The following is a 26,485-nucleotide window of genomic DNA, read 5'->3' as shown; positions in this document are numbered from 1 at the left end:
ATAAAATTTTATTTTTTTATAGAAAAAATTATGTACTTTTTCATTAATCACAGCTTGTTTTCTGACTAAAGGTATAGATTTCATTAGATAAATTGAAATAATACTTTATGAATAAAATAGTTTTATTTTATCCCAGCAGTACTTTTTAAGAGACTACAAAAAAGAAGAGGTTCTTAACAATATTTTTTTCTCATGTTTCTTCAAGCAATACTTGCTATCAAATGACCAATTATCATAACAATAATTTTTATTTTCTAAAAGAAGATTTTCCTCTTTACATTTGGTATTCCCTTTATAAGTTTTACCCAAATAACAAAAATAGAAAGGTTTTTTTTAATTAATAATTATTCAGTGTACATATAAAAACATTTTTCCTGTTATTGTCTTCATCTCTCTTACTGTTGGGTTCTAATAACATAATTATATATGGTCTGAAATTATTTCAATGGTCATAAGTATTTCCATACAGAAATCAAAAAAATTTATTGTAAAACTTTAAATTATGCTCCAAATTATTTTTAATTTGACTCAGACTTAAAAACGTTGAAATTTAAATAAGAATTGACTAAATATTTTTTAGTTCATTTTTAAAAGTTGGTTTTACATTTTATTTTCAATGTATATTATTTAGATAAAATATTTAGATTTATTACATTTCATATAATTACTTCCATAGCATATTAACCAACTATGGACATTATTCAAATAATTTATTTTCACTATCAGAAAATTATTTTATACATCTTGAAAACACTCAAGCATGCATTTGTGTATGTATGTACATCCTTATTTATTTCTAAAACGCTATTCTCATTTTTTTACCTTTAAAAAAAATCAGTTTATAATTTAGTAAATTTTCCATGCAATTATTTATTATTTTAGATGCCCTTGATGATAATTTTCTGATAAAAATAAACATTATGTATATTTTTTTTTTGTAATTTTTTTAGGAAGCTTAATTAAGACCTATTTGTAGTTATCAGATTATAATTTTGGTATATATAGATGCAGTATAAAACATAAAACTGTTATTCTACATCCAATCTGTGCCTTCACTTGTACACTTTTTTATAATTTCTTTCTTTTTATAGATAAAATTATTTATAAAAATGTATTTAAATTTTCTCTATATTTATTTTAGTGCAGCTGTGATTTCTTTTTTTTTAACTGGAATTCTTGGTGTAAGTATAATATCTTTTAGTTTTTCTGTTTATTTTTTTTTGCAGCAAAGTTAAACTAATTATAAATTTTAATGAATTGCTTTCAATTTAAAAAAATCTTTTCTCCAAAGCCCTTTTGGAAGCAATTATCAGCATCTTTTTTTAGCTATATATTGTTAATGGCACCGATTTTAAATAGCATCAAATTTTGTGATCAACAAACTTTACTGATATAACCTGTTCTAGATTGTATAACTGATCAAAATTAAATTCATCCCAATAATTTTGGTTAAAATTATTTGATCAGTTTGATACAATTTTCTTCATTGATTTCTTTCAGAATTCCCAAAGGTAATTTTTTAAATGTTTGCTTTATTTTTTATTCATGTGGTCAGTGATGGAAATTGTTAATATATAAACTTTTGAAACTATAAACTGAATCATGTTTTATAAAATGTCTTAATAAATTACTTCAAAATATTTTCAGTCTTTGCTGATGTTCACAAAAACAGTGAAAATGTTTCAAAATTAGTTGTTGAAAATATTTAAAAAAATTTTTGTTCAGTTTACTTTTGTACTATACTGCATCATCATTAATCATAATATATATCCTTTATATATTCTATTTTCAAAATGTTCATTTCAAAGTAACTAATCTTGTACTAATAAATAATTTTATTTTAAAAGATTCATTATATTCTCTGCTGATTTCTTATTTTCTAAAGAATAAGAATCTTTTTCCTAAATTTTTTATTGTAATTTTTCGGCCTGCTTGTACAAAATTATTAATACATTTTTAGCATCAGTAAAAAATAAAAAATCATAGAAAATATATCTTCTTTAACATTTCTTGATTAAGTTTTATATATTTATATTTTACATTTTCTTCTGTTCACTTTTCTTTAATGAGATCAAAGTCAAAATACTTTTTTATAAATAATCTATTATAAGAAATAAACACTAGTAAAATTGACTGTTCATTCAAGTACGCTAAATGAATGTATACAGTATACTAAAACTAATGAATGTGTACAATGTTTATTTATTTATCATTCTGCAAGCAGTTAATTTTATATACATTAATCTGTAAGAGAAGTAATGTAATTTACTACAGAAAAATAATTATTAATATTTGATATAGGGCACCACTGCCCCGTATGTTTTGACACGTGTACAATGACCCATTTTTTATTTAGAAAAATGACCCAAGTTTTTTTTATTAAAAACTTTTATTTTTTATATAAATTTTAATGTATTACTTTTATTGTTTTATTTGTAATTTTTATAATTTTTTTTAAATGTCATGGCAGCATACTATAGAATTTGAACCATTTTAATTTTTAATATTTTGGAACATGTGATGTGTAAAAGGATATATTAAAAATATTTTCTAAAAGCAAGAAACCTGTCATGAAAATTTCAAACATGTATCTCCCATAGAAGCTGAGAAAATTGGATTTAAGTAGCAAAAAACTTGATTTTAGAAAACAAGGATAAACGATTGAATCTATTATTTTACCTTGTTTTAATAATTCCCTGGTGCATATGAAGGATTTTCTGGGTCTTCTTCTTGCCCATACATATCTTCTGGCACCTTCCTAGCCAATATAAATTTTTATTTTATTTTATCATAAAGAATTTTAAAATATTTGTCGCTTTATTTTAGCCGATCAGAATCCAATCTTTCCATTGCAGTCAACATGTTTTTCCTGGGGTCTAACTTTAGCTTGCTTATCACTCCACATTTAGCTATATAACCTACATTAAAGTTATTCACAGCTTCATACACACCAATTGTAGTGTATTTATGTCTACAAATGTTCTTTTAGTTATAACAGACCACATCGAATTATTGAAAGATTCATTAGGATTTTGTGTTTTGGCCAAACTACACTTTTTTAACAAACTATTATTTGTCAAATCCTGAAGGATTGGTTTTACAGCAATCATTATGTCTGTAAACAAATGAAAAATACAAAAAAAAAATAGCCAGATTACAGAAAATACATTACAAAAATTGGGATGACAACAGTAATATTGAAAAAGTGTCAGATTGCACAGAAGGAAAATGTTCCTGTCAAGCAACTGAAAAAAATTAATAAAAATATTTCTAGTCATCTGATTAACATAAAATGACCATCACCTTAAAGAGTGCTTTTCAAACTATAAGGTAGACTAAAAACCTAAAATTTGATTTTTGGAAGATTTTACATGCAGTGGTGTCCTTAATATTTAATTTGAATAACAATATCTATATGAAAAATTTGAAGATTTTCTAATAACCTAAACCTGAATAGCAATTGTTTTTTTTTTCAAAAAACAAATAAATAAATTTTTATTTAAAAGTCAACAGCAGAAATTCAAATATGTTTTATGGCTTCTTTTATATATACTTTTTGCAGGAAATATGACTTGAATTTTAGTGATTAAGAAAAACAATTATTTCAAAATCCTCTGATGATTTAATTTTTGTTAGATTTCTATAGAGCATATATTTAGTATATAGTACATAGTGCTAGATATCATCAGTAGCTACTCATTGCCTGATTAAGGAAAAAATACTGTTCACAGTTAGCTTCAGATCTTGTTTTACACAATTTTATGAGTGAATTCCATATGCGTACACTATTATTTTCCATTACTCATGGTAATATTATGGGATATTCTGGCAAAATAAAATTCCTAATGAATCCTATAGATAATTTAACATACATTATAACTTCTTTCCACTATCTGAAAGAATATAGAATTTCAGAAAATACCAAAATATATGACACAATCCTTCATCATAAATATATACCAACTGATCATCATCAGTTATTCAACTCTCTCACTCTCTCTCTATTTTTTAACCTATTTATGAGCTTGAGGGACAGTATCCTAAAAACACCTTTAGTAAACGGAAAAAACAAATAATTGCATCAGGTCACTTTAAAATAAATCATCCCAAATAAATATATACATTCTAATAACGGTAATGAAATAGTGTTTCCACACAATATCATTTATGAATATTACCATTATTGAATTGTATTTCCTGTTTTACAGATGACGTTTTTCTTCTTTTTTTTTTTTGAAAAGCATATCTTAGAAGTTTCACAGGCAAAAAAAACGTAATTATTCAAATTAATGACTTCTCTACTATATTATTGTGGTCTCAAATTCTAAAAAAATATTATTAATTTCTACAATCAAAATTAATACAGTAGAAAGTATAATGACAGAATTTAAAAAAATTATTTCAATCTATGTGTAACTTATAAATTTTACCATAATATATAAAATTTGTGAATGAAATTCAAAGAAAAGTATATATCTAAAAATAGCATTGAATGTAATTTAAAATTATAAACATGATCATTTATTTCCACTGTATACAATTGAGACAATGTCATTTATATAAAGATCTAAATTAAAAAAACCAACTAAATTTAAACAAGATAATATTATTAATTAAAAAGCAAGACCAATTTTCCAAAAATTGATTTTATAAATATGGATAAACATAATAAATTATTAAAAAAAAGACTCAGTGACATGGAAATTTACAGTAAGGATGATGAAATTAATGAAAATGATGAAGTATATGTTTGTAATACTGTGCAGACTATATAACAAATAAAATTATATTAAGAATATATAACTGACACCTTATTGATAACTGTATAAGTAGGTTTCAAGCATATTTACATAAAATAGATATTAAAATTATCTATTGCATGTAAATTCAGAGTTATAAAAAAATGTGGAGTTTAAACTCAAATTTAAATTTTCTATCTCAAATAGCTTTGTTACATATTATCAATAAATTTCAATTTAACAAGTTCAGTCAAAAAGTACAATTTATATTCTGTAAATGATGTAACATATCTTCTATTGTGGTTGTAATCACTTTCGTAATTCTTTCCTTTAAATGAGGAAAGAATTAAAAAAGTGATTTTGAGTTTGCGAATACCATGGACTTAAAGTATTCCCAAGAAAAAATCACAAAGAATTAGATCAGGACTTGTTAAAGGCAGGGTGCAGAGCCTCTCAGCCTATCCATCTGTCTACCAATTTTTTTATTCAAAGTTGACTTAAAATGTATTTTAGTGTGGGAATGCATCATTTTGTTAAAAATAAATTTTATGTATCATCCAGTTTAGGAAAACAATTATAATTTAATACATTATGATAAAAATTTCCGTTAATACTATTTTCAGCAAAGAAAAAAGACATGATTTTTCATTAAAGCAAACCAGATATTTACTTTTAACTTTGTTATATACTTTCTCAAAAAAAAAGAAAAAAAAGAAATTTCAGTTTTCTGATCCTTATATTAGTGTATTGTAACACATCCATTAAGGTGAAAAATTAGCTTTATACATAAAAATAACATTTAAAAATGATTTGTTTAAAATTTCAACAGGATATTAGAAATGTTTTTCTATATCAAGGTCGTTTTATTTCTTCCAATAGCTGAATTTTTGTATGCATACAAGTGCAACCTTTTATGTAGAACTTTCAGTTGTTTTTGGAGTTATTCAAGGATTAGACCAGTAATAGATTTATTAAAATTTCTGATTGCAGATTGTCTAATTTGTTCAACATTTTCTTCTAGTATGAGTGGCCTTCCAAATTTTTTTTTTTTGGGAACAGATCTGGTTTTTTTTAAATTGATTGAAACAGTATCATAAATTGTTTTCATGTGGTGACTTTTTAATATTTGTATATCGAAATGCATGTTGAACTAAAATTATTGTCTCCAGTTTGACATGGCATTAAAGACACTGATTTTTTTCTTGAATAGAAAAATAAAATACAAAGAAACAATAATGTGACTGATACAGTGGTTAAAATTGCTGTTGCATAAATTTTTAGGTGGATGTTTTCAGTTTTACCAACATAGTTTCACAAAATGTTCATAATTTTTTAATCTGAGCTACTGAAATCTCACCATTCATTTATGAATAACCTGTATATATAAACATACATTTATAGATATTAAATATATATTATATATAAAATGCAGCCTAGGTGCTTAAATATAGTTTTAAACAATTGTTATAGCCCACGAATAGTAAAAAACTATTCATAACACCCCAAAAAAGAGAAACAGCTTTACTGGTTGCAGAACCCACAAATACAATAGCATTTACATTGAGTAAAATAAAAATTTGTTATCATTTTGCTGTATTCTACATCCACATAAATTTTTACATAAAACTTTTATAATTTATCATGCTATGTTTTTCTCCATGAAGACTGATCGTTTAAAAAGTCTACAGATTTAAAAATTGAATTGTAATTAGCATTATCTGTCTTATTTTTGTGGTTCTGAAATTGAAGGATTCATTCGTATTGTGTAATATTCTCTAATAAGGTTAAATCGGGTAGGGCACCTGGATATAAAAATTCTATCTGACATTTTCTGCTCAAGCTCACAAAAACTTGAGAAATAGTCATAAAGTAATGATGTATCATGAATTAAGAATTTCATTAATGATATTTTAAACAAACTGTTATTTTTGCTTTCTTCTACATTGTTGAGAAGTTTTATATTTACGAATGTGTATATTCATACACATTCATTATAATGTGGCAGATACACTGTGCTAGGTTAGATTGGGAGTTTTATCTGATAGTGATTTATTTCAGAGGCAATAGATAACTTTTCTGACAATTAGCTCTATGTTGGTGATTAATAGCTGCTAGAGATATTTATTAGAATGCATTAAAAATGACATAAAACATGAAAAGAACTTTAAACCCTTCAGTCTCATAATTTTGTTTTTAATATTATTTATTAATAATTTTTGTTTTTTAATTTGTACTTTATTTATTTACTCTTTCTTTGTTAACTAACAGGCATCTGATAGTTATCATAATTACATAATTATACTTAGATTAAGTATTTCAACAGCAGTTGTACCTTAAATGTATTATATGTGTCCTAGCCATAAGGAAAATTAGAAAAGACAAAAAAAATTAATTAAGGAATTAACCCATTTCTGCTATGAGGAAAACATCTGTTCTCAGTAGGGGATAATTCTGAAATTTTAAATATAACAATCAATAATTAAAATATTTTTTTTATTAAAAAAGTAGTATATTTCGTCAATGTATTTTTAACTTCTTAAAAATAAAAAATGTAACTTTTCTTGGCTGCATGAATAAGCCACAGATTGGATGGTTAATCAATTCCCAGATAATCAGGAGCTTACAATATAAATAAAGGAAAAAAGAATTCAAACTTGGTTTACTTTTAATTTATATTTTTTTAGGCTGAAGAAGAATCAGAGGTTCATTCCATGATTGGTGAATGGATACAGTATACATTTCAATGCAAGAAAGAATCAGATGATGCTGGAAATAAAGTTGAACTCGGTAAGCAATGAAAACAAAATAATTAATAGTGTTCTAAGCAACAGAAACACATTACATTGGATTAAATAAAATATGTTAGTTAAGTAGGGAATAAATTATTTAACATTCTCATTTTCATAGCTTCTTGATTCTCAATTGCATAATGATAAAAAAATATTCCAGAATTCCAGTATTTTAATTTTCAACCAGTCAATATTAGTTTCAATTTTACTACCAAAATTTTATATAAAAATTATATTTAGCTGAAAAACTAATGAATAAATTATTTTCAAAAGTAATAAGTTACTAAGTTGTTTAAAATTATGAAAATTTTAACGATATGGCTTTTTCTTCTGAAAATTAATTAGTCGTCATTATCAGTTAATGATCGGGCAAACAGGCAACCCAATAAAAGCTGATAAAAGGATGAAGTTGGTCCAGTATTGAGGACCAACCCAAGGCATGCTAAGAGAATTTAGCCCAGTAATTTCATGAATGGATTGGCAGATTTTCTCTGATGACTTCCTTTTACAGTTGTAGTTCCATTTAATTTTTGTTTAGTAGATTCTGCACACTAGCTAGTGGTGGTAAGCCTTTCTACCATAGTGAAATATAAAATAATTTCCTGGAGTTCAAGGAAAAATAGCTAATGTCTTATTAGCCTATTTAGTCATTATTGTCAGAATAACAAACAAACACCATCTGATAAATCAAATTAATAAGTTACCAATGTTGTTGATTGATTATTATTACAGGTGTGTGGTTCATGAAACACTAAAATGCAAGTTCAAGATAATTTTTTCATGCTTTCTCCAGTTTCTTTTTGCCATTGATCTCTGTAAACATTTCCAGTCCTTCATTTTCCTGTCTCCCTTTTCATTATTTTAATCAGTTCAACCAGTTTGTTCTGAGTCTTTCTCCAGTCCACTCAATTCTAGGTCAGGATCTCGTCATATTTATCTTTTAAAGCCTCCATTCGATTATCCTTCTTCCATACCTCTGTTGATCTTAATTTCACCAATATATAATATTATCTTTCCATCTCCTTTGCCAGCTTCTCATCTTCATTACTTAAACTTTTGATGTTCCATATTCTGAAAATCATATGGTTTTTATGATCCAGTGTTATTTTCTTTATCTATATTCTGTTTTTTGATTCTCTTTTGTTGTTTGAATCATGTTAAACTTTAGGTGAGAGATTATCCTACTGCCAGAGCCTCTTTTAGATGCCTTTACAACAAGTAGCAACCATAGTGAGTCAATTCTCTCACAGAACTTAACTCATATGGCAGCCATGAAGAGTCTCTCTTCTAATAGCCTCCAACACAAGTATATTTATCACTCCAACAGCTAATAAACTTTATGCTAGGTTGCTTAACTGAGTATGTTTTCCACTGTTACCAAGGAGTTGGAATTGTGATAGATAAGATAAGAGAAATTGTTTCTTTGGCACTTATTCATTTAAAGATATAATTACTTTATTTATATTGTATACCGATATTACGAGAATTCTTTGCCCGTTAAGTTCTATTTGAAGACCTGCCTCAGGAACAATTAAAGCAATACAGCTGGAAAACACCAACAGTTAAAATGTAAGCTTTTAGCTTACTAAAAGGCAGAATTATAAAACAAAACTAATAGTTTTTTGTTGATTTTCTGGCAATTCCAAAAAACTTAAAATTTAGCTCCTTCCCTTGTGATAAAATTAAAAATTATAATTATCCTCGTTACCTCTTTTGTATTTTCTTATTTCTAAACATAAATAATAAAAAAATGTTTAAAATTTTGTAAGATAAGTGAAATGGTATAATAATTAACTGAGTTTCAACTCTGTGCTGACTTACTACTCTGTATTAAAATATAAAATATACTTACAAACTTCTTAATAAATAAAATTTTACTTACAAACTTCTTAATGATGTTTTAGGTTTAAAATAAAAATAACATTTTAAAGCAATTACAAAAATACCCTCATTACAAGGGCTTACAATGAGGGTAGAAACTATTCCTGCCCTTTTACTGGCTCTGCCAGAAAAAAAAAATTTTTTTTTTTTTTTAATTTTCAGGGAAGAGGTGAATTTTTGGTACTGATGTGATATAAAATTTAAAAATTTGTTCTCATCCTAACATCATATCATTTGGAGAAAAAAATAATTAAATTAATTTAATTATTTGGTTGAAACCAAATTAGATTAGAATTGTGTTAGATAAATTAGGAAAACTTAGATATAAAAACTCTGATTTTTATTAAACAAATCAAAGCTGTTGCTTATTATTGCTATAAAATAACAATAATGTGTAACATAATGGATGTTTCAGAACAACCAGTGAGCTTTATTAAACCTCATTAGATTGAGAGTTACTAAGTTATGCATTTGTAAATTTTGCTTTATTCTGTTTGTCAGACCTGTACTCAAGGTCACAAGGTTACCAGGTTGAGTACTCAAGATCATAAATGTTACTTTCATGTAACAATAGATCCTTATTTAAGACTTATTTATGTTTCAAGTATCCAGATGAAACACTAGATTATATATCTGTAATCATGTATGCAACATATGATTAAGAGATTTTGAATAAAGATTTAATCAAATCTCATTTAATAGAGATAGAAATAACGGTAACACCTAGATAAAGCTAAACTTATAATTGACTTTCTTATAATTTGAATTAACTTCATTGTCATCTTTTTAGCATTCATTACATCTTTTACATTTTCATCTTCTGTATTGATTTTCAATATTTCTTCATATTTTACTCTAAATTTTTGTACATTGTCTTACCTGGTTAACTGTAAGATTCTTTTAATTTTACCTTCTAGAAGGATTAAAATTAATTTTATTGGTCTGTTGAATCACTTTTTATATTTACCCAATCTCCTTGATTCACATCTTGAAAAATTCTTAATTGAAATTATGTGCTGCAAAGTAATCAATTCCATCTCTAATGTTACCATCTGGGCTTTCCAAGTTCTATTTTCATGATATGTTTTTTCTTGAAGAAGGAATTCATTGAAAATAAGTAATTACTTTCTGCAAATTCTACTAATTTCTTTCCTCTTTTATTTCTTTCCCCAGTATCAAAACTTGCTGATACATACCACATCTTCTACCTTACACCAACCCATCTTAGCATTTAGGTCTTCCATTATTATGCTATACTTGTACATTTATATATCTTCATCTATGTCATTTTTCAGCTTCAAATAAAAATCTTCCCGTTACTTTTCAATTTTTTTTTTTTTATTTTCTTTTCAAGTGATTTTTGATACTCTTTATTGTTGCAAACCTGAAGCATATTCTATAAGATCTGAAGCACGTTTTATTTTAAATTTTATTTATTAATTACATTACTTCTAATAAAGTCATTTTATTTATTTCTTATTTACATTTTTTTCATTAAACTATACTCTTTAAGCTATACCTTTTTGATTTTTTTATCTCTTTTGATGCCTAGAAATTTTTGTTTTTTTTATTGCTTGTCCTTCACTTGGCAGTGTATTTTCTTCATTTCTTGCTCTTTTGTTCCTATTGCATTTAATGATCATATAATTTTCCATTTATTATACCATGAATAATATGTCCATTCTTACTGGAAACATTATACTTAGAAAGGGATTAGCTCTTCCTAATTTTACAATTTCAGACATCAGATCCTCCTTTATCCTTCTATGGCTAAATTTTTCTATTTTTTTTTATTTTTTCTTAGAATTTCAATTCTTACTTATTTTGATACAAACAATTCTTTTATTTATTCTACCCTTCTTTTTACCATAACTTCATTATTCCAGTTATATGACACATTCTTACATCTTCCAAAATATATTTCACTTTGATAATATTTAATTCATTAGCACTAATCAAATTAATATTTATAAATCAAAGAAAATTATATAGAATGATAAAAATGTAGCTTTTACTTAAATTGTTCTGTTAGATAATTTCCTTCTACCATCATCAGTACCTCACTTTTGTATCATCAGCTCTAATTTGAACTCTAGTTCTTTAACCTTGTCTTATAAACTATTAACTGTAAACTAGATAATTCCTATTTTTACATCAGATTCTTAATATAAAAAACATTTGCATAATAATCAGGTATTATTTTCTATACTCCTTACCATAAATTCTGATCACTTTATAAATAACTTGAAAATGTTGTAATTAGAATGTGAAGGAGATACAACCTCTCCCCACAAACTAGATTTTATGGAAAAAAAGAAAAAATCTTATAAGGTGCTTCTCCATTTAAATTGCGTCAGAAAATGTAATCATTACAATAAATATGGATAAAGGAACATGAATTATAAAATATTAAATTTAAAATTAGATGTTGATAAAAGAATCATTTAAATATTCAGTGACTGAGTAATACAGACGAGCCAAAAACCATTTAGTAAGATCAACAGTATGGATTGACTAGTACTAATTTCTCTTATTACACATCATGAAATATACTGTATGAATTAAATGTGTATTTCTTTTACTTTTAACAATGCAAATCAAATTTACAAATATTTATGATTACAAGTAGACAGAACTAACAGTCATAATTTTTGGTTTAAGAACAATCTCATAGATATCAAAGGAGAAACTCCAGTATTTATTCTGCATTAAAAAGATCGTTTGGTATTAGGTGCATTGTCCCAGAACTTAATACTGTAAATCATAAGGCAGTGGTAAAATGAAGCTATTTTTATAGCATCACACAGGGATAATTTTTTAATTCTTTTAAGAAGAAATTAGGTAGGAGGTAATTTTCTACATAAAAACTTTGATATGTAAATCATATTTCAGTAAGCCAGCAAGAGTAATTCCAGCATTTTGATATGGTTTTCTTTCAATTTGCACGATAAAGTAGGCTGAAAATAGATTAGTAACTATATACGTACAGTTTGTATAGGCACATACATATGTGCTTACAAAGGTGTTGCAAAGGCATAAAAATGGTGCTATACAAAGCTGTATTCACAGCTACATATCTGTGTTATTCCTGGGAAGAGATTGATGAAAAATGTCCACAGTTTGGAACAGGTATTTTAGTCAGCCTAAAAATAATAAACTCCATACAAGAATTCCAATAACATTCCCCAATAATCTCATCATCCTAAAAACATCTAATAAAATCTACACTATAATAAAAATAACTCTTTAAAAGACCATAAAGAAACAGAAAAGTTCTAGAATCTATGTGACCTTACTATTAATAACATCCTCAAAAATCATGTCAAACAAGTAATTGGAAACTTCAATGCTCAACTAGGCACAGGAAGATGATAACACCACATCATCAGAAAATGCCTTGCTCAAAAGAAAACAAACAAAAACGTACAGACACTCGCCGATCTCTGCAGAAACCACAACCTAATCTTGAAATCTACATATTTCAAGAGGAAACCACAAAAACTCAAAATCTGGAAACACCCCGACTACACTAAGGAGAATGGCAATTAACCGTGTCTTCATGGACAAACACCACGACTAGGAGATCTACAACGTAAAAGTTCTCTGAGGAGTAGACACAGACTCAGATCACTGTGTAATCAAAATTAAAATTAAATTCACTCCTCAAAAAAAGCAGCAAAACCAAGCCCCTAAAATTAAAAGAAAAACGGACCCTACCCAACTAATCAGAAATGAAAATTTCCAAAAAGCAACCGAAAAAAATTATGATCTTGGATAAACTTCAAGATCTAGTCAACAACCTTAAAAAGATCACAGAAGAATTATCCCTAATAAAGTCCCATAAAAACATCAATACCGGAACAGTGAATGTGACAAAACAATAGAGAAAAGACATCAAGCATGACTATTTCACCAAGCCCAAAAATCAGAAACATCCTTCCAAAATCTGGTAGTAAATCTAGGGTGACATCTAGTAATAAATCCTAATGTTTACTTGAATCCTAAGAAGAATAAAAATACAACTTCGTAAAGACACACTGAAATCAATAGAAGAAGAATTCAATAAAACCCAGTCAAGAGACAACATTAACTTATTAATTAGTTATTACATACACAGGAGAATACCAGGGAGGTTTCAGACCCTGGAGGAGCTGTCCAGAACTGATCATGAGTCTCTAGCTAATAACGGATTACAACAGGAAAAGAAAGAGACATGGTCATAACATTTCTATATTTCAAGAAAGCTTATGACTATATCCACAGAGAATCACTACTAAAAATTCTAAGACACCTCATACTACATACCAAATTAATAAACATGATAAAACTGATCCTCACAAACACTAAGTCAAAAATAAATTTCAAAGGTAAGCTCTCAGAACCATTTGAAATTAAAACAGGACTGCGCCAAGGCAATGGCTCTATGTTGTACTTGTAAAATTTTATTTGCATCCTTTTGTGTTCATTTTATTTAATGCATCTTTTTGTTTAATTATAAAAATATTGTTGTTAGTAGTACACATAATGCGATGATAAACAATAGCAATCATAGGCTTTCCTAATTCTTGTTTTTGTTATAATCCAGACTAATCAGAACAGAAAGTGTAATTACAAACATTTTCATAATAAATGTGACATTTTAAAATAATGCTTCTAGAAAAATGTCAGTTTTATGCTTTTAGTTAATATTAAGGTTTTAATAATTACCTAGGTAGTGATAAAAAAAAATTGTATTGCATTTATAACCTCTTATCTTAATCCTTTTTTTTTGTTGTTTTAGCTACTTGCATAAAACTCTACAAAGGAGAAAATTTAGATGATACTCAGCCAGAATACACTCCTTGCAAAGTGAGATACTTACTTATATTAATATTTAATACTCTTATTTCATAAAACCTAAAATAAATAACTTGTTCTTATAAAGATAATGAAATTTAGTTTCTTACAGATAATAATATTTTAACTAATAGAATCTATAATTATAAATTATTTATACATTTGAATTAAAAGAAGAGAGTCTTTGTATTACCCTAGCGGCTAGCTGGGCTTTTATTGTAAACCCAGTATGAGAAACAGAGTCCTTAGACTCTGCAGGAAAAGTTTTCACCCTGCTAAGGTTTACTAAAGAACTAATTCAGTACCTTTAGATGGTGCTAAATTCACCATCTTGAAATGAAATCATTGTACAAATTAACTCCTTTAATACCTAATAATAAAAGAAGCAAAAGATAAGAGGAGAAGAAGGAAGGTTGTAAGTATGCAACTAAATAAATATGTTAAAAAAATTTCTCTATTCTCTGAATAAAATTTGAGATACTGAATCCATTGTGAATGTATCTCCTCTTGACTGATGTAATTAAAACTAAGTTGTATGAATGATCCACATTAGAAGTCATCAAAGAAGATTTCATAAAATTCACTAATGTAGTAGAATTATCTAATTAGTTAAAAAATATGACTTTGAATCCAGAAACACAAAAAACATTTTATTTTTCCTCTCCTTTATGGAGTTTGAACAAGACCAAACACCACTAGAAAGTATCTTAGCTACATAAAGAGCATTAAATTAGGTGAAAAAATTCTTATTATTTGAATAGAATTTTCATAAAGCCCATTATTACTATCTTCTCTACCAATTGTAATCAAAATTAAATGGTATCAGTGACACAGATATCATTAAGTGATTTCTTATCTTAAATTTCAAATCTCATCCAAATTTGTTCATTGAATCTAGTAGATACCTAGCAAGAAAACAGACCAACGTACTTCTATCTGAAATTTTTGAGATTTTTGAGAACTAAAATAATGTTTTATTAGCTAAAAAGTTTCATAAAACATCAAAATTTCTAAAAATCTGCACTTGAAAATCTTGATTCAGTTAACAAACTTTCTCTTATATATGCGTAGTATATTCTATAGTCATGCAAGATAATTCTATAGCCAAAAAAAAAAATGAAAGTTCTTTTCAAGACAGTTATTAACAATATTTGGTACATTTTTTAATTAGTTAAATATAGCTGATATTGATTTTTTTTTTTTTTTTAATAATTAAAATGTGATAATGAAACTTTAACTGAAAGGGAATCTTTTTATGAAAGTTACAGAAGTATTTTTATTTTCATTTCAAAAGATGGTTTTAGTTTTTAATTCTGTGCCAAAATTTTTTCAAAGAACTAAAACATGCAAACTAAACTTGTTTTATAATAAAACATGCAAACATCTTGAATAAATATCACAATATGTTACTTAACTCTATGAGCAAGAAACTACTCAACCTAAAACTACCTTTAAAAATATAACATATGTGCTTCCAGTATTAATGTTATTAAGAAAAAATATGCTTATAATATTAGCATACAAATTTTAAGAAATATTCAGTTAACAACATTAATAAAATTACCATTTATCACAAAATTAATGATCTCCACTATTATATATGATATATTTACTGCCTTTCTTCCGAATTTTTTACATATGATATATATTTTTATGTTTCAGTGCCTTGGATCATGTATAAGTAAAAAAACTGGATCAGTAAGTACTACTTTTAGTAACAAATATTCTACTTTTTTAAATATGGTAAATTCATATATTTTTAGAATTTTGATCTCTATGAGATATGGAATATATATATATAAATGTACGTATATCCCCCTTTGAATGTCATTGTATAATTTTCTGGAAATCAATATTTGTGCATGAAGTGCCAAAATCATGTTATCAAATGTTTAATGTTTGTATATAAAGAACCAGCAACCTCTTTTATGAAGAAAAAAAGTGCTAAACACATGCATACTCTGTTTAAAATCAGCTAAAGTTAAATATAAACATTTATTCCATAAAATTATACTATGGTACATCTTGAACTTATCAAGGTCAGCACAATCAATTTGTACTCAGAATTAATAAAACTTACTTGTTATTTCCATTTTAGAAAAATGTCATAAATATAAATAAAATGTAATAATAATAATGTAATAAATATAATATAAATTTTTATTTATAGAAAGAAGTTGCGAAATTGTTTATAAATAACCAGTTTCAAGAAAATTGCATATTTGCTAACCCCACTATACCTCCTTAAACCTATAGTTATGGTATTAATATGATCATATTAAAACAATTATAAATAATTGGAATTTAACTGTATTAATATTTAAACATCTTGAAACACTAATACTGTACTTATGATATAATTTATAAAAATAACTGTTCATTCAGGTTGATAACATTAATGAATTCCAATTAGGCAGTAAAATTTAAACTACGTTATAATAATCACCATTATTTCTTTTTTTCGCAGATGTTACCCGATGGTTCAGCATGGAATGTAACAAAAATTGATGAAATTACTAAACTTTTCTCCCAAAATGAACAATATAAAAACTTTGCTGATGAATTTCAAAACAAAGTTCGACCTACATGCCGTTTAGGTAAATTCTATATTGCATATATACTATATTAAATATTTTATTATTTTAATTCATAAAACTGCAGCATAACTACTGCATAAAGGAGAAAAACCCTACTATCAATTAACCTTCCGTTTTTGGATCAGTATAAAGTTGATATTAAGTTTTAAAATTATTATTCAGTTACTTTATTGCAAATAAATTATACTTTTCAACTTCATGTTAGTCTCTTTCTTCACATCATTCATTTACATGCTAGTCCTATACCCTTTGTTAAATAACACTGGTCAACAAAATTTAATTTTTTGTTTGTTAAATAAGAGTGAAGGGCTGATTTTTATAGTATTTTTTATGTTGATGTCGAATATGTTAATAAATTTTTTCTATCGGGCTCAGTTTTTTGTAATTGAAATTTTTTTGAAACAAAAATGTATGGTGAACACAATATGACAATACATTACATACATTTTGTACTCACTTAAAATATACTTCTTTTGGATTTTCTGCGGTAATTTGCTGTAGGTAGATTCTTTCTCTTTCTTGCAGGTAGATTTACTCTTTAGATTCTATCAATAGTCAGCTAACATTTTTGGGTTCCATTTTTCCTGGCATCATGTTTCCATTGTAGATATCTCCTGGTGAAAGCGTTCTCCATGTTCATCACTGATAGCGCCGAGATTGTTAGGGAAAACATCCAAATGTGAATGTAAGAAGTGGATTTTAAGTGACATGTTACACCCAAATTCTTTATAGTTTTAAAGAAGTTCACTCACAAGTTCTCTGAAGCTACTGGCCTTACGGTTTTCAAGGAAGTTGTTTACTACATTTTGAAATGATTTCCATGTAGCTACCTCCAAGTCATTCAAACATTCTTCAAACACCATATCACTCATTACTTTTTTTATTTGTGATTCAACAAAAATACCTTCCTTTATTTTAGTATCACTTATATTAGAGAATTTTTTTTTTTTAGAAACTGAAAACCTGCACCAATACGATTCATTACTTTAACAAAATGTTTGAACAAACCAAGCTTCTTAATGTGGTGGAAGATAAATGTTTTCTTGTTTTACTAATGCTTGACTAATAACATTCTTCTCTCCTACAGTCAGTACTTCTCTCTTTGGTCACTGCTCTTTTATGTAACAGTTTTTGCTATCCTTGCTATCCCATTCGCACAAAAATCAACAGAATGTAGTGTATCCAAGTTGCAGTCTAAGTAAAAGGACTATTACTCTCAGATCTCCACAAATATGCCATACATATTTTTCATACTGAATCCTGCTCAATACAAGTTTCATATTTTCATAAGACTCCTTCATGTGAACAGCGTATGCTAATGGTATTGACAGGTATTTATTTCCAATGTGAAGTAGAACAGCTTTCAAATTAAGCTTTGAGGAGTCAATAAAAATTCGTCAGGATGATGCATATGTCCCAAAGCTTCCAGTAAAGAGTTTACATCATTACAGTATACTAAGTTTTCATTCTGAGAGAAGAAATGTTCAAATCTGACTGTCCATCACAGAAAGCACTGTGTTCTAGTGTTTAGTTGTAAAAGATGCCATCCTTTCAGTCTTGATGCCAGTATTTCTGCTTGAGCCAATCAGACAAAAATGTTACACAAGAAGCACAACAAATATCAGGAGCCCAGGATTTGTCCTGATCACCTAATGAACATCCAAAATATAGTTCATACGACTTTTTTATCAGTGGAGTTATATTTCTTTCCTGAGACTTCAACGTTATGTCACCACAGATGTAGCTGAAATTGTTTGGATGATTAATGCAACTGCAAGGCATTGTTAATACATTACAATAACTAATATTGTTTAAAAAGAAACAATTTATAAACACACTAATTTAATAAACAAACCTTTGCTTTACTGAAATACATATACACGCAATTATGAAACCACTACAAAACTGAATGTTATGCACACAACTCACACTTGAATGAGAATTAAAAATATTTCTCTAGTCTGCACAACAGTTTATAAGTAAATATAAAAACGACAGAAATAACTAATGAGTGGATGATATGTTTATAGTAAGATGAAATTAGGAAGAATGAGTCTCATTCTTGTTCATTTTAATTAGTGTGTAAATAATAAACATGATTACTAATGTTTAACAAATCAATGTGACAACAATTATGGAACTGTAATAAATAAACAGAAGCTATTTAGTTGATTAGTGAAATAATAAAATACATTCACAAAATGCTATGCTTATGGAATTCATGCATGATACTACTTGAAAATAAAAATGGTAGTTACAAAAAAACTAAGCCTAATAGAAGAATTCTGATTTCATATTTGAAATTAGCATGAAAAATACTATAAGAATGTTATTCACTCTCATTTAACAAAATCACTGTTGATCAGTGTAATCAATTACTGTCCTGTCATTACATCAAAGTGATGATTTTCGCCCAAATGAGCTACATCATTGTTTTATTTATTTATGAATGTTTGGTGAATATTTCATGTTTTAGATCTAAATAGATTTGGAATATGGTAATTTTAAAGAATATTTTTTGACAAAGAATAATTTCATAAGTATAACATTATCAGTATAATCGTACTGTTAACATGTAATATATTTTTTAAACTAAATAATAAATAACTACTTATTAAATAATGACGAGAGATTCTTTATGATCATAATGTAAATGAAGGTCAATGTAACATAAATTAAAATATTTCTATTAATAAACTTTCGTTATCTTTCTGGTACTGTACATGCCAACTGTTTAATACTAGAGTACCTTCGAAAAATCAGTAGAAATATGATTTGAAATTGTTGGTATGTTGTGAAAACATACCATTTAAAACTTCTACTAACATAAATTCATTTGATGAGTTTATAATCTAAGAATTACAAATAAACTCTAAAAGAATTACTCTGAGATCTTTTAATTATTGGAGGAAAGTGGCCGCTTTTACTTTTCTTCTAAAATTGATGTCATCTGTTTCCTGCCTTTTATGCCATCTATTTATTGTCTGTTTATAATTTATTATATTATATGATATTTTACATTTATATTTGTGTCTATTTCAGTGTACTTTCTCATTTTTATTGAGTTTGTTAGTTTAATTAAACAGAAAATATGATCTTTACAAAGATTGTACATTACATTAAGTTTAATTTTTAAATATCCTGCTTATAAAAAAGGAATTACATTCAAATAGAATGTAAAATGACAATTAAATACTGTTGATTTAATTATCAACATTTATCAACAACTAACAACATTTTATTAGAATAAAATTATAAGCATATTGAAGAAGGCAACGTGAAGAAAATTAATGTTATTATACTCTTATATAAATTAACAAAAGAACTGTTGAGATTACTTTTTGTCAATTTGAAGCTGCTAAACAAAAAACAGATACTTATAAAATAATTTTTTTTTTTTGCATAATGCAACTGATATTTCTTTTTATGTGGTGTACAAACCTCCACATAAAAATCCATGAGATTGTTCAATCAAAAAAAAAAAAAAAAAAATAGTATAGGCACGTGAAAAGAACTGTGTAAGCAGTTACACTTTGAAAACACTTAGGATGAATCCATGAATAATCAAAGTTACAAATGTTGAATAATAGAAAAATTTGTGTAAAAAAATATTTTTAATTATTATACTGTATATAATTTAAAAAAGGAATTGATATTTGAGAGAGCAGAATATAAAGTTACTAGCTTAATACACTGCAGTAGCGTGAGATGGGTAGAGGAAAATTAAATTAAAGGAAATGAGTTAAAAAGCCATGCAGATCTATCTTTTATACTGATATACATTTCTTACACAGCCTTAAATATTTGTTACAAGCTTCTTGAACCACAAAAAAGTGATATGTTTAAATGTTCCTGAACAATAACAATGTACTTCAACCTTCATATCTACAAACAGTGGTTGGCAGGTTTCCACTAATATCAATCTTCTTTTCTAGAATAGTTGGAGTATAATGCATAGAATAGTTATTTCTATGACAGAATACTTATTTCTAGAACAGTTATTTCTTATTATATTTGCTATATTAATAATAATAATAATAATAATAATAATAATAGTTATTATTGAGTCAAATTACTACTTCTGTTTAGGTTTTACTTTCCTCCCATCACAGCTCTAGAGTTAAGCTGCAAGAAGGAAAGTATTATGGTAATCATTAAAAAAATAGGGTATGGTTTTTTTTATTTCTCAGTGTTTCATGACCCAGGGAACCCAAAAAAAAAAAAAAAACATGGAAGGTAATACTTGTATGTATGTTTGTTAGCATGTCTGAATCTTAATATGTTTTGACTGGATAGACCAATTTTGATGAAATTTGACAGACGCGTTTATGGAGCAATTTGTTGATAAAACTTTGGGATCAATCTCTCAAAATTTTGCAAACACAACACCGATATTAAGCTCAGTGCATGCATACATGCTTTTTGCAAAAAGCAAAACCTTTTGGGGCAAAAAGTTTATGCCCCAAACCTTCTCTTTCCAAAAAATAAAAAAGCTATCTTTTTATTTATTTCATATATTTTATTCAATTTTTATTTTTATGTCTTCCTAAGCACAGTAGTAGGTAGTGTAAGTGATCCAAAAAAAAAACTTTGGAGGCAATATTGGGGTTGGAAGAACCAATCAAAGTTGAAAAATATCAATTTCTGAATTTAACTTTTTCCATGTATAATTTTTTCACTATATAAGAATAAATAACCAATGTTAGGAAAGTATAACAACTTAGTTCTCAGTTTTTTTTTTATATTTTTCATTGTTTTTAGATCTTTTCAGGTAGTAGTAAATTTAATTATCTTACTGTATAATTTTATCACATTTCCTTATAATAGTAATTTTGATCATGCTGCTGATTTAATAATATTACATGTACATTAAAAAATATATATATTCATTACCTGTTGTTTTTGACTAAAGGAATTTATTTTTAAATTAAAATAAAAATTCATTCATAAACTTCTAATCAATAAACATGTTTTGCTATAAATAAATTGAGTTTTAGTTAGTTATTTTTAAATTGTTTTATTGATTTTTTTTTAATTATGTTTCCAGCTACTGGACAGAATTGTGATTTAGCTTTTAATACAATTAAGTGCATTTTTGACAACTCAGAGAGTGTAAGTAAAACAACTTCATTAATTATGTCTAATTTTAAGAAAATTGATTGATTATTTTTAATAATTATACATTCACATAAACACAAAATATGTGTATGTACATATTCATTCATACATACACAAAAATAAATAAATTATTAGTTGTTCTAGTAATTAGTTGTCAAGTAGAAGAATTCCACAAAAAAAAATTGTTTACATGAAAGATTTTGAAATTGTTGTTTATTTAAATTCTTCCCTTGAAAAATTTTTTGTAAAATAAAAAATTAATATCAAATTTCAAAAAGATATTTTTACTTGTGATAGGATTTCAGCTATTATTCAAAATCATAGAATCTAAATTTTGAATGATTCCTTTTCTTTAAAATAAATAAAGCCTCCTTATGAGCATTGTAAATAATGAGAGTAAATTGAAATTAAATTTTAATCAGGGTTATCATTACCCTCATTAAAAATACTAGATTTTAAAACTTGTCATTTGAATTTATTTTTATTAATTTATCCTAAAACCATCATTAGAAATGGTTAATATCCCTTTGTAATCCATTAATAAATAATAAAAAAAAAATGGGTTAATTAGATCGAAAAACTTACTAATTTCTAGAAAAAAAATGTATTGTTAACCAGTTTACTCTAAAATAATAGAACTGTTTATAAAGTATATTTTATCCCAAAATATGTCACTTGATTTCAGATGTAGTTTTCTGGTTCAGTTATGGTTTTATTTTATATGTATATGAGAGTAAATCTCAAAACTAATGTAGTTTTATCTTCAAACTACATATTTTATATATTTTAATTCTTCTAGTGTGTTCATGTAATTTACATTTTTCTGAATTATATTCTTGGCTATTTATTCAAAAATTTATTTAATTATGATTAAAAAGTAACAAAAACTCTCTTTATATTAAACATCTATTTCTTAAAAATAGATGGAAAAAAATGAAAGGTTTCAGGCAGGTTTTGTTATAATAAGTTGGTTGTAACAATAGAATGATAACAAAAAGTGCAGGATAAGAGTAATGTGAGGCATTTCATAAAGACCCATAAAGAGACAGAGAAGAGTATTAAGTTCAGGAAGAATTAGAAGCAGAATCAAACTATAGGATTATGAACTAGGAATAAAGGTCTTAAAGTGATGAAAGTTTCAAAGAAGTTTAGGAAAAGAGGACGTATTACAAAGATGCTAAGGTACGGACTGATCAAGATGCAGGATAATTATACAAGTAAAAGATGGAGGAGAACAGATGTGATAAAACAAGAGGTAAAAGAATTGTCTAGCTGTTTGTTTAAAGAAAATTGATTGTCACCTTGCCATCTTTTAAATTCATGTTCTGTTTAGGATCACTTTACTTTTGAAAACAATCATCATAAACCAAAATCAAAGTCCCATAATTAATTGATTTTGAAATAAAATAAAATAACATTCTACCACCATGTATGTTACATATGCTTCATATATGTAGAGGAATATATTTAAAAAAACATTAACAAAATTTAAAAATCTAAAGCTACATGTTCATTTTAATGTTTCTTTTTCATTTAATGTTTTAAATAATATTAATTATTATGGGCATTAACCACTAAAAGAATTCTAGCAGTGTAATTTGCAACTAGTATTCCTAATTTTAGGAAATAAATGGGAACCGATTTTTTGAACAGCAGGATTGGAATTTTACCTTGTTTTACCAGATCTCAGTTTACAAAAAGTTATTCCCTGATATCTTCTAAGTGTTGTCAAACCATCAAGTGTTTAATTAATAGAAGATGTACAGGAATCAGTAAAATTAAACACATATATACAATTGAAATTTACAAAATTAATAGACTAGCGTAAAAGAAATATTAAAATAGTAAAACAATACTCTCAAAAAGGTATTGCTTGTTCAAATGTATGTTATATATTTATGTACAAATAATATATATATATATATATATATACTAGCATCTCCATCGCAGCTTTGCCCAAGCTATATGATTACTTGTGTTCCCATTGTGGTCAGGGGATATTTAGCAAGTCACTTCACTCACCCTTCACGTCTAGGCAGAGGGCTCTGCCCATTGGACCTCTCTGTGTTCATTTAACTCATGTTTGTGAGAATAATAATGATAAATATAAATTAAAGTCTGTTTAGTTTATAAAATATATCAGTATGTTTTAATTTCTTCAGAGCAACAGTTTGGTAAGTACAGGACCCGAAACTTTGAGTGATCTGAAGAATATGGATTTCAACATACTCAACCTCCATCTAAAAGAATTATCTGTCCTTTGTACAGATAAAAATGTATTTTGTTCTTAGTGTTATTCCACAAACAACACTAGGACGTGACCGACCATACTCTGTTTCTCATTAAAATTTTTTTTTTTTTTTAATTTATGATTTTCAACAAAGTAGTATGGTTACACCAGAGGCAGGTACAGCCATTCATGTTGCACATACAGTAACAATGGTAGTGGCTGTGTTGGTTGAGCTGCCGCGCTGTACATCGCTGACACTTACCGTATTTTTTCATATCTTACAATAGCGCTTTTGTGGCAACCCACATCTTTATTTATTTACTTGTTAAGGTTTACATCAAACTACATATTATACTCTAATGCAGTTAAAAAAAGACAGTACTATAACAGTGGCTACAAGATACTTGTAACATTTTATCCTATTTATTTTAATTTTTTATTGAATCTGACATCATATTTTTATATATGTAGTTTTTAATAATTTTTTAAATTTTAATTTCTATATTTTATTTATTTAAAAAAAAATTTAATTTATGATTTTAATTCTTGAATTTCAATTTTAATTTATAAAAAAAATTTTCATGTATTATTAAAAACTTTTTTATATATATTTATTTCAGTATAATATGTAGTTTGATATAAACCTTAAAAAGTAAATTTTAACTATAGATGTGGGTTGCCACGAAAGTGCTGTTGTAAGATATGAAAAAATAAGGTAAGTGTCATCTTATTTAATTTATAATTTCTGTACTTAGGTGGATCAAGTTGGATTATACATACAATTATATAAACATTTAGTTAGCAGCACATTTATATAATTTAAATAAACACAAATAACTTCAGTATAGTACTGTACGTATGACTAGCTACACAATAAAAAAATTTTAATTTTTTAACTTTATATTTTTAATATTTTGACTACATATTTTTATATATTATAATTTTAATGTGTGATTTGAGAAATAAAAGTTTAACTGATGATGAGGGAAACCTTTGAAAGCACTATTAAAAAATAATAAGCATAAGGTAAGAAGCATTATTAAATTCTGTACTCTTGGTGGTAAATGGTTTTTATACTTCTGTCTTTGAGATATTAGTACAGAGAGGAATATAGACAAATACAATAACAAAAGAATTGTTTTTGCTAAGTTAATTATATACACAATCAATATATATATATATATATATAACTTTTATAGCACTATGTAATTATTGTTTGATCTGTTTAATTTTTTTATTATTTCAGTTTATTAGAAATTTAAATGCCCATCTAATTTTAGATTCTTATTTTCTTTTAAATGATCCTTGAGTATTTTTCTCTTTCCATTTCTGTTTCAGCAACATTTATCCTTGCTCATACAAAGATTAATTTAACTAAGAATAAGAAATCTCTTTGTCACTATTATATCATATTAATTTTTTTTTTCTAGGCACGTAACTTACGAGATATGTTTGCTGGAATGCTTAAAGAATGATTATTTCTTAATGCAATTGTGTAAGTAAGAAATTATGTGTTTTTCACTGACGTTATTTGTAGGTATTATTGAAATCATTTAAATAAACTAAAGTATTAAATTTAAATAATTTACTAACAAGATTAATTAATAGAATTTTTGTAAAAAGTTGTAATACATGTAACATTGTTATTGTATATTGTATAATTATTGATACAATATATAACATAATTAATTTTTTATTGTATCTTAAGAAAAATAATAAAAGTTGTATGTTGATAAGGAAATGTCTCTTTTTATATTTCCTTTATAATACTGATTTTAATGTTAATAAATTTGGAACAGAAGCATACTTGAATGCAACATTATATTCAAATTTCATATCCTTTTATTAAAAAAAAAATGTGTGTGTGTATTTTTTCTCTCTTTTTTTGAAAATTCAAATAATCTATTAACGTATTGACCGCTGTGCTAAATAAATTTAATATTAAATGAAACTTAAAACACCAAAATAGATTCAGTTCTGAGCAGCAGACTTGCATGTTCATTCATAAAAAAATTCAAGGTTATAAAACTGTAAAAATTTTGGCTAATTCTACATTTTTAAAAAAACATTTGATTTTAATGTAATTGCTGAATTAAATCATCTGCTCCTGCAAAAATCAATTCATTGTATTAATTTGGTAAGTTTAACTTATCTGTTTACTGTTTTGATGATTTAAGTTTCATTTATTAAATATATTTTTACATATATATCCAACCAGTTTTTCAGTTACTGCCGAGTCTGGGTGTGTGTGTGTGTGTGTGTATATATTATAAATGCAATTACTGCACCAGCTTG

General features: G+C 26.2%; 1 protein-coding gene across 1 annotated transcript; it reads left to right on the top strand.

Annotated features, from left to right (window-relative positions):
- The first annotated feature begins 1,043 nt into the window (after positions 1-1,043).
- On the top strand, positions 1,044-25,921 carry LOC142331415 (uncharacterized). The gene is made up of 7 exons (XM_075377301.1): positions 1,044-1,181; positions 7,424-7,526; positions 14,190-14,257; positions 15,908-15,943; positions 16,713-16,842; positions 21,890-21,954; positions 25,621-25,921. The coding sequence occupies exons 1-7, from the start codon at positions 1,110-1,112 to the stop codon at positions 25,663-25,665; spliced, it is 519 nt and encodes a 172-aa protein (XP_075233416.1). The 5' UTR covers positions 1,044-1,109; the 3' UTR covers positions 25,666-25,921.
- Positions 25,922-26,485: the final 564 nt, after the last annotated feature.

The sequence above is a fragment of the Lycorma delicatula genome, chromosome 10 (genome assembly GCF_047948215.1).
Source record: "Lycorma delicatula isolate Av1 chromosome 10, ASM4794821v1, whole genome shotgun sequence".
Lineage (NCBI taxonomy): Eukaryota > Metazoa > Arthropoda > Insecta > Hemiptera > Fulgoridae > Lycorma > Lycorma delicatula.
Note: the sequence above shows the minus strand (reverse complement) of the source record. Positions and strands in the feature narration are given on the sequence as shown.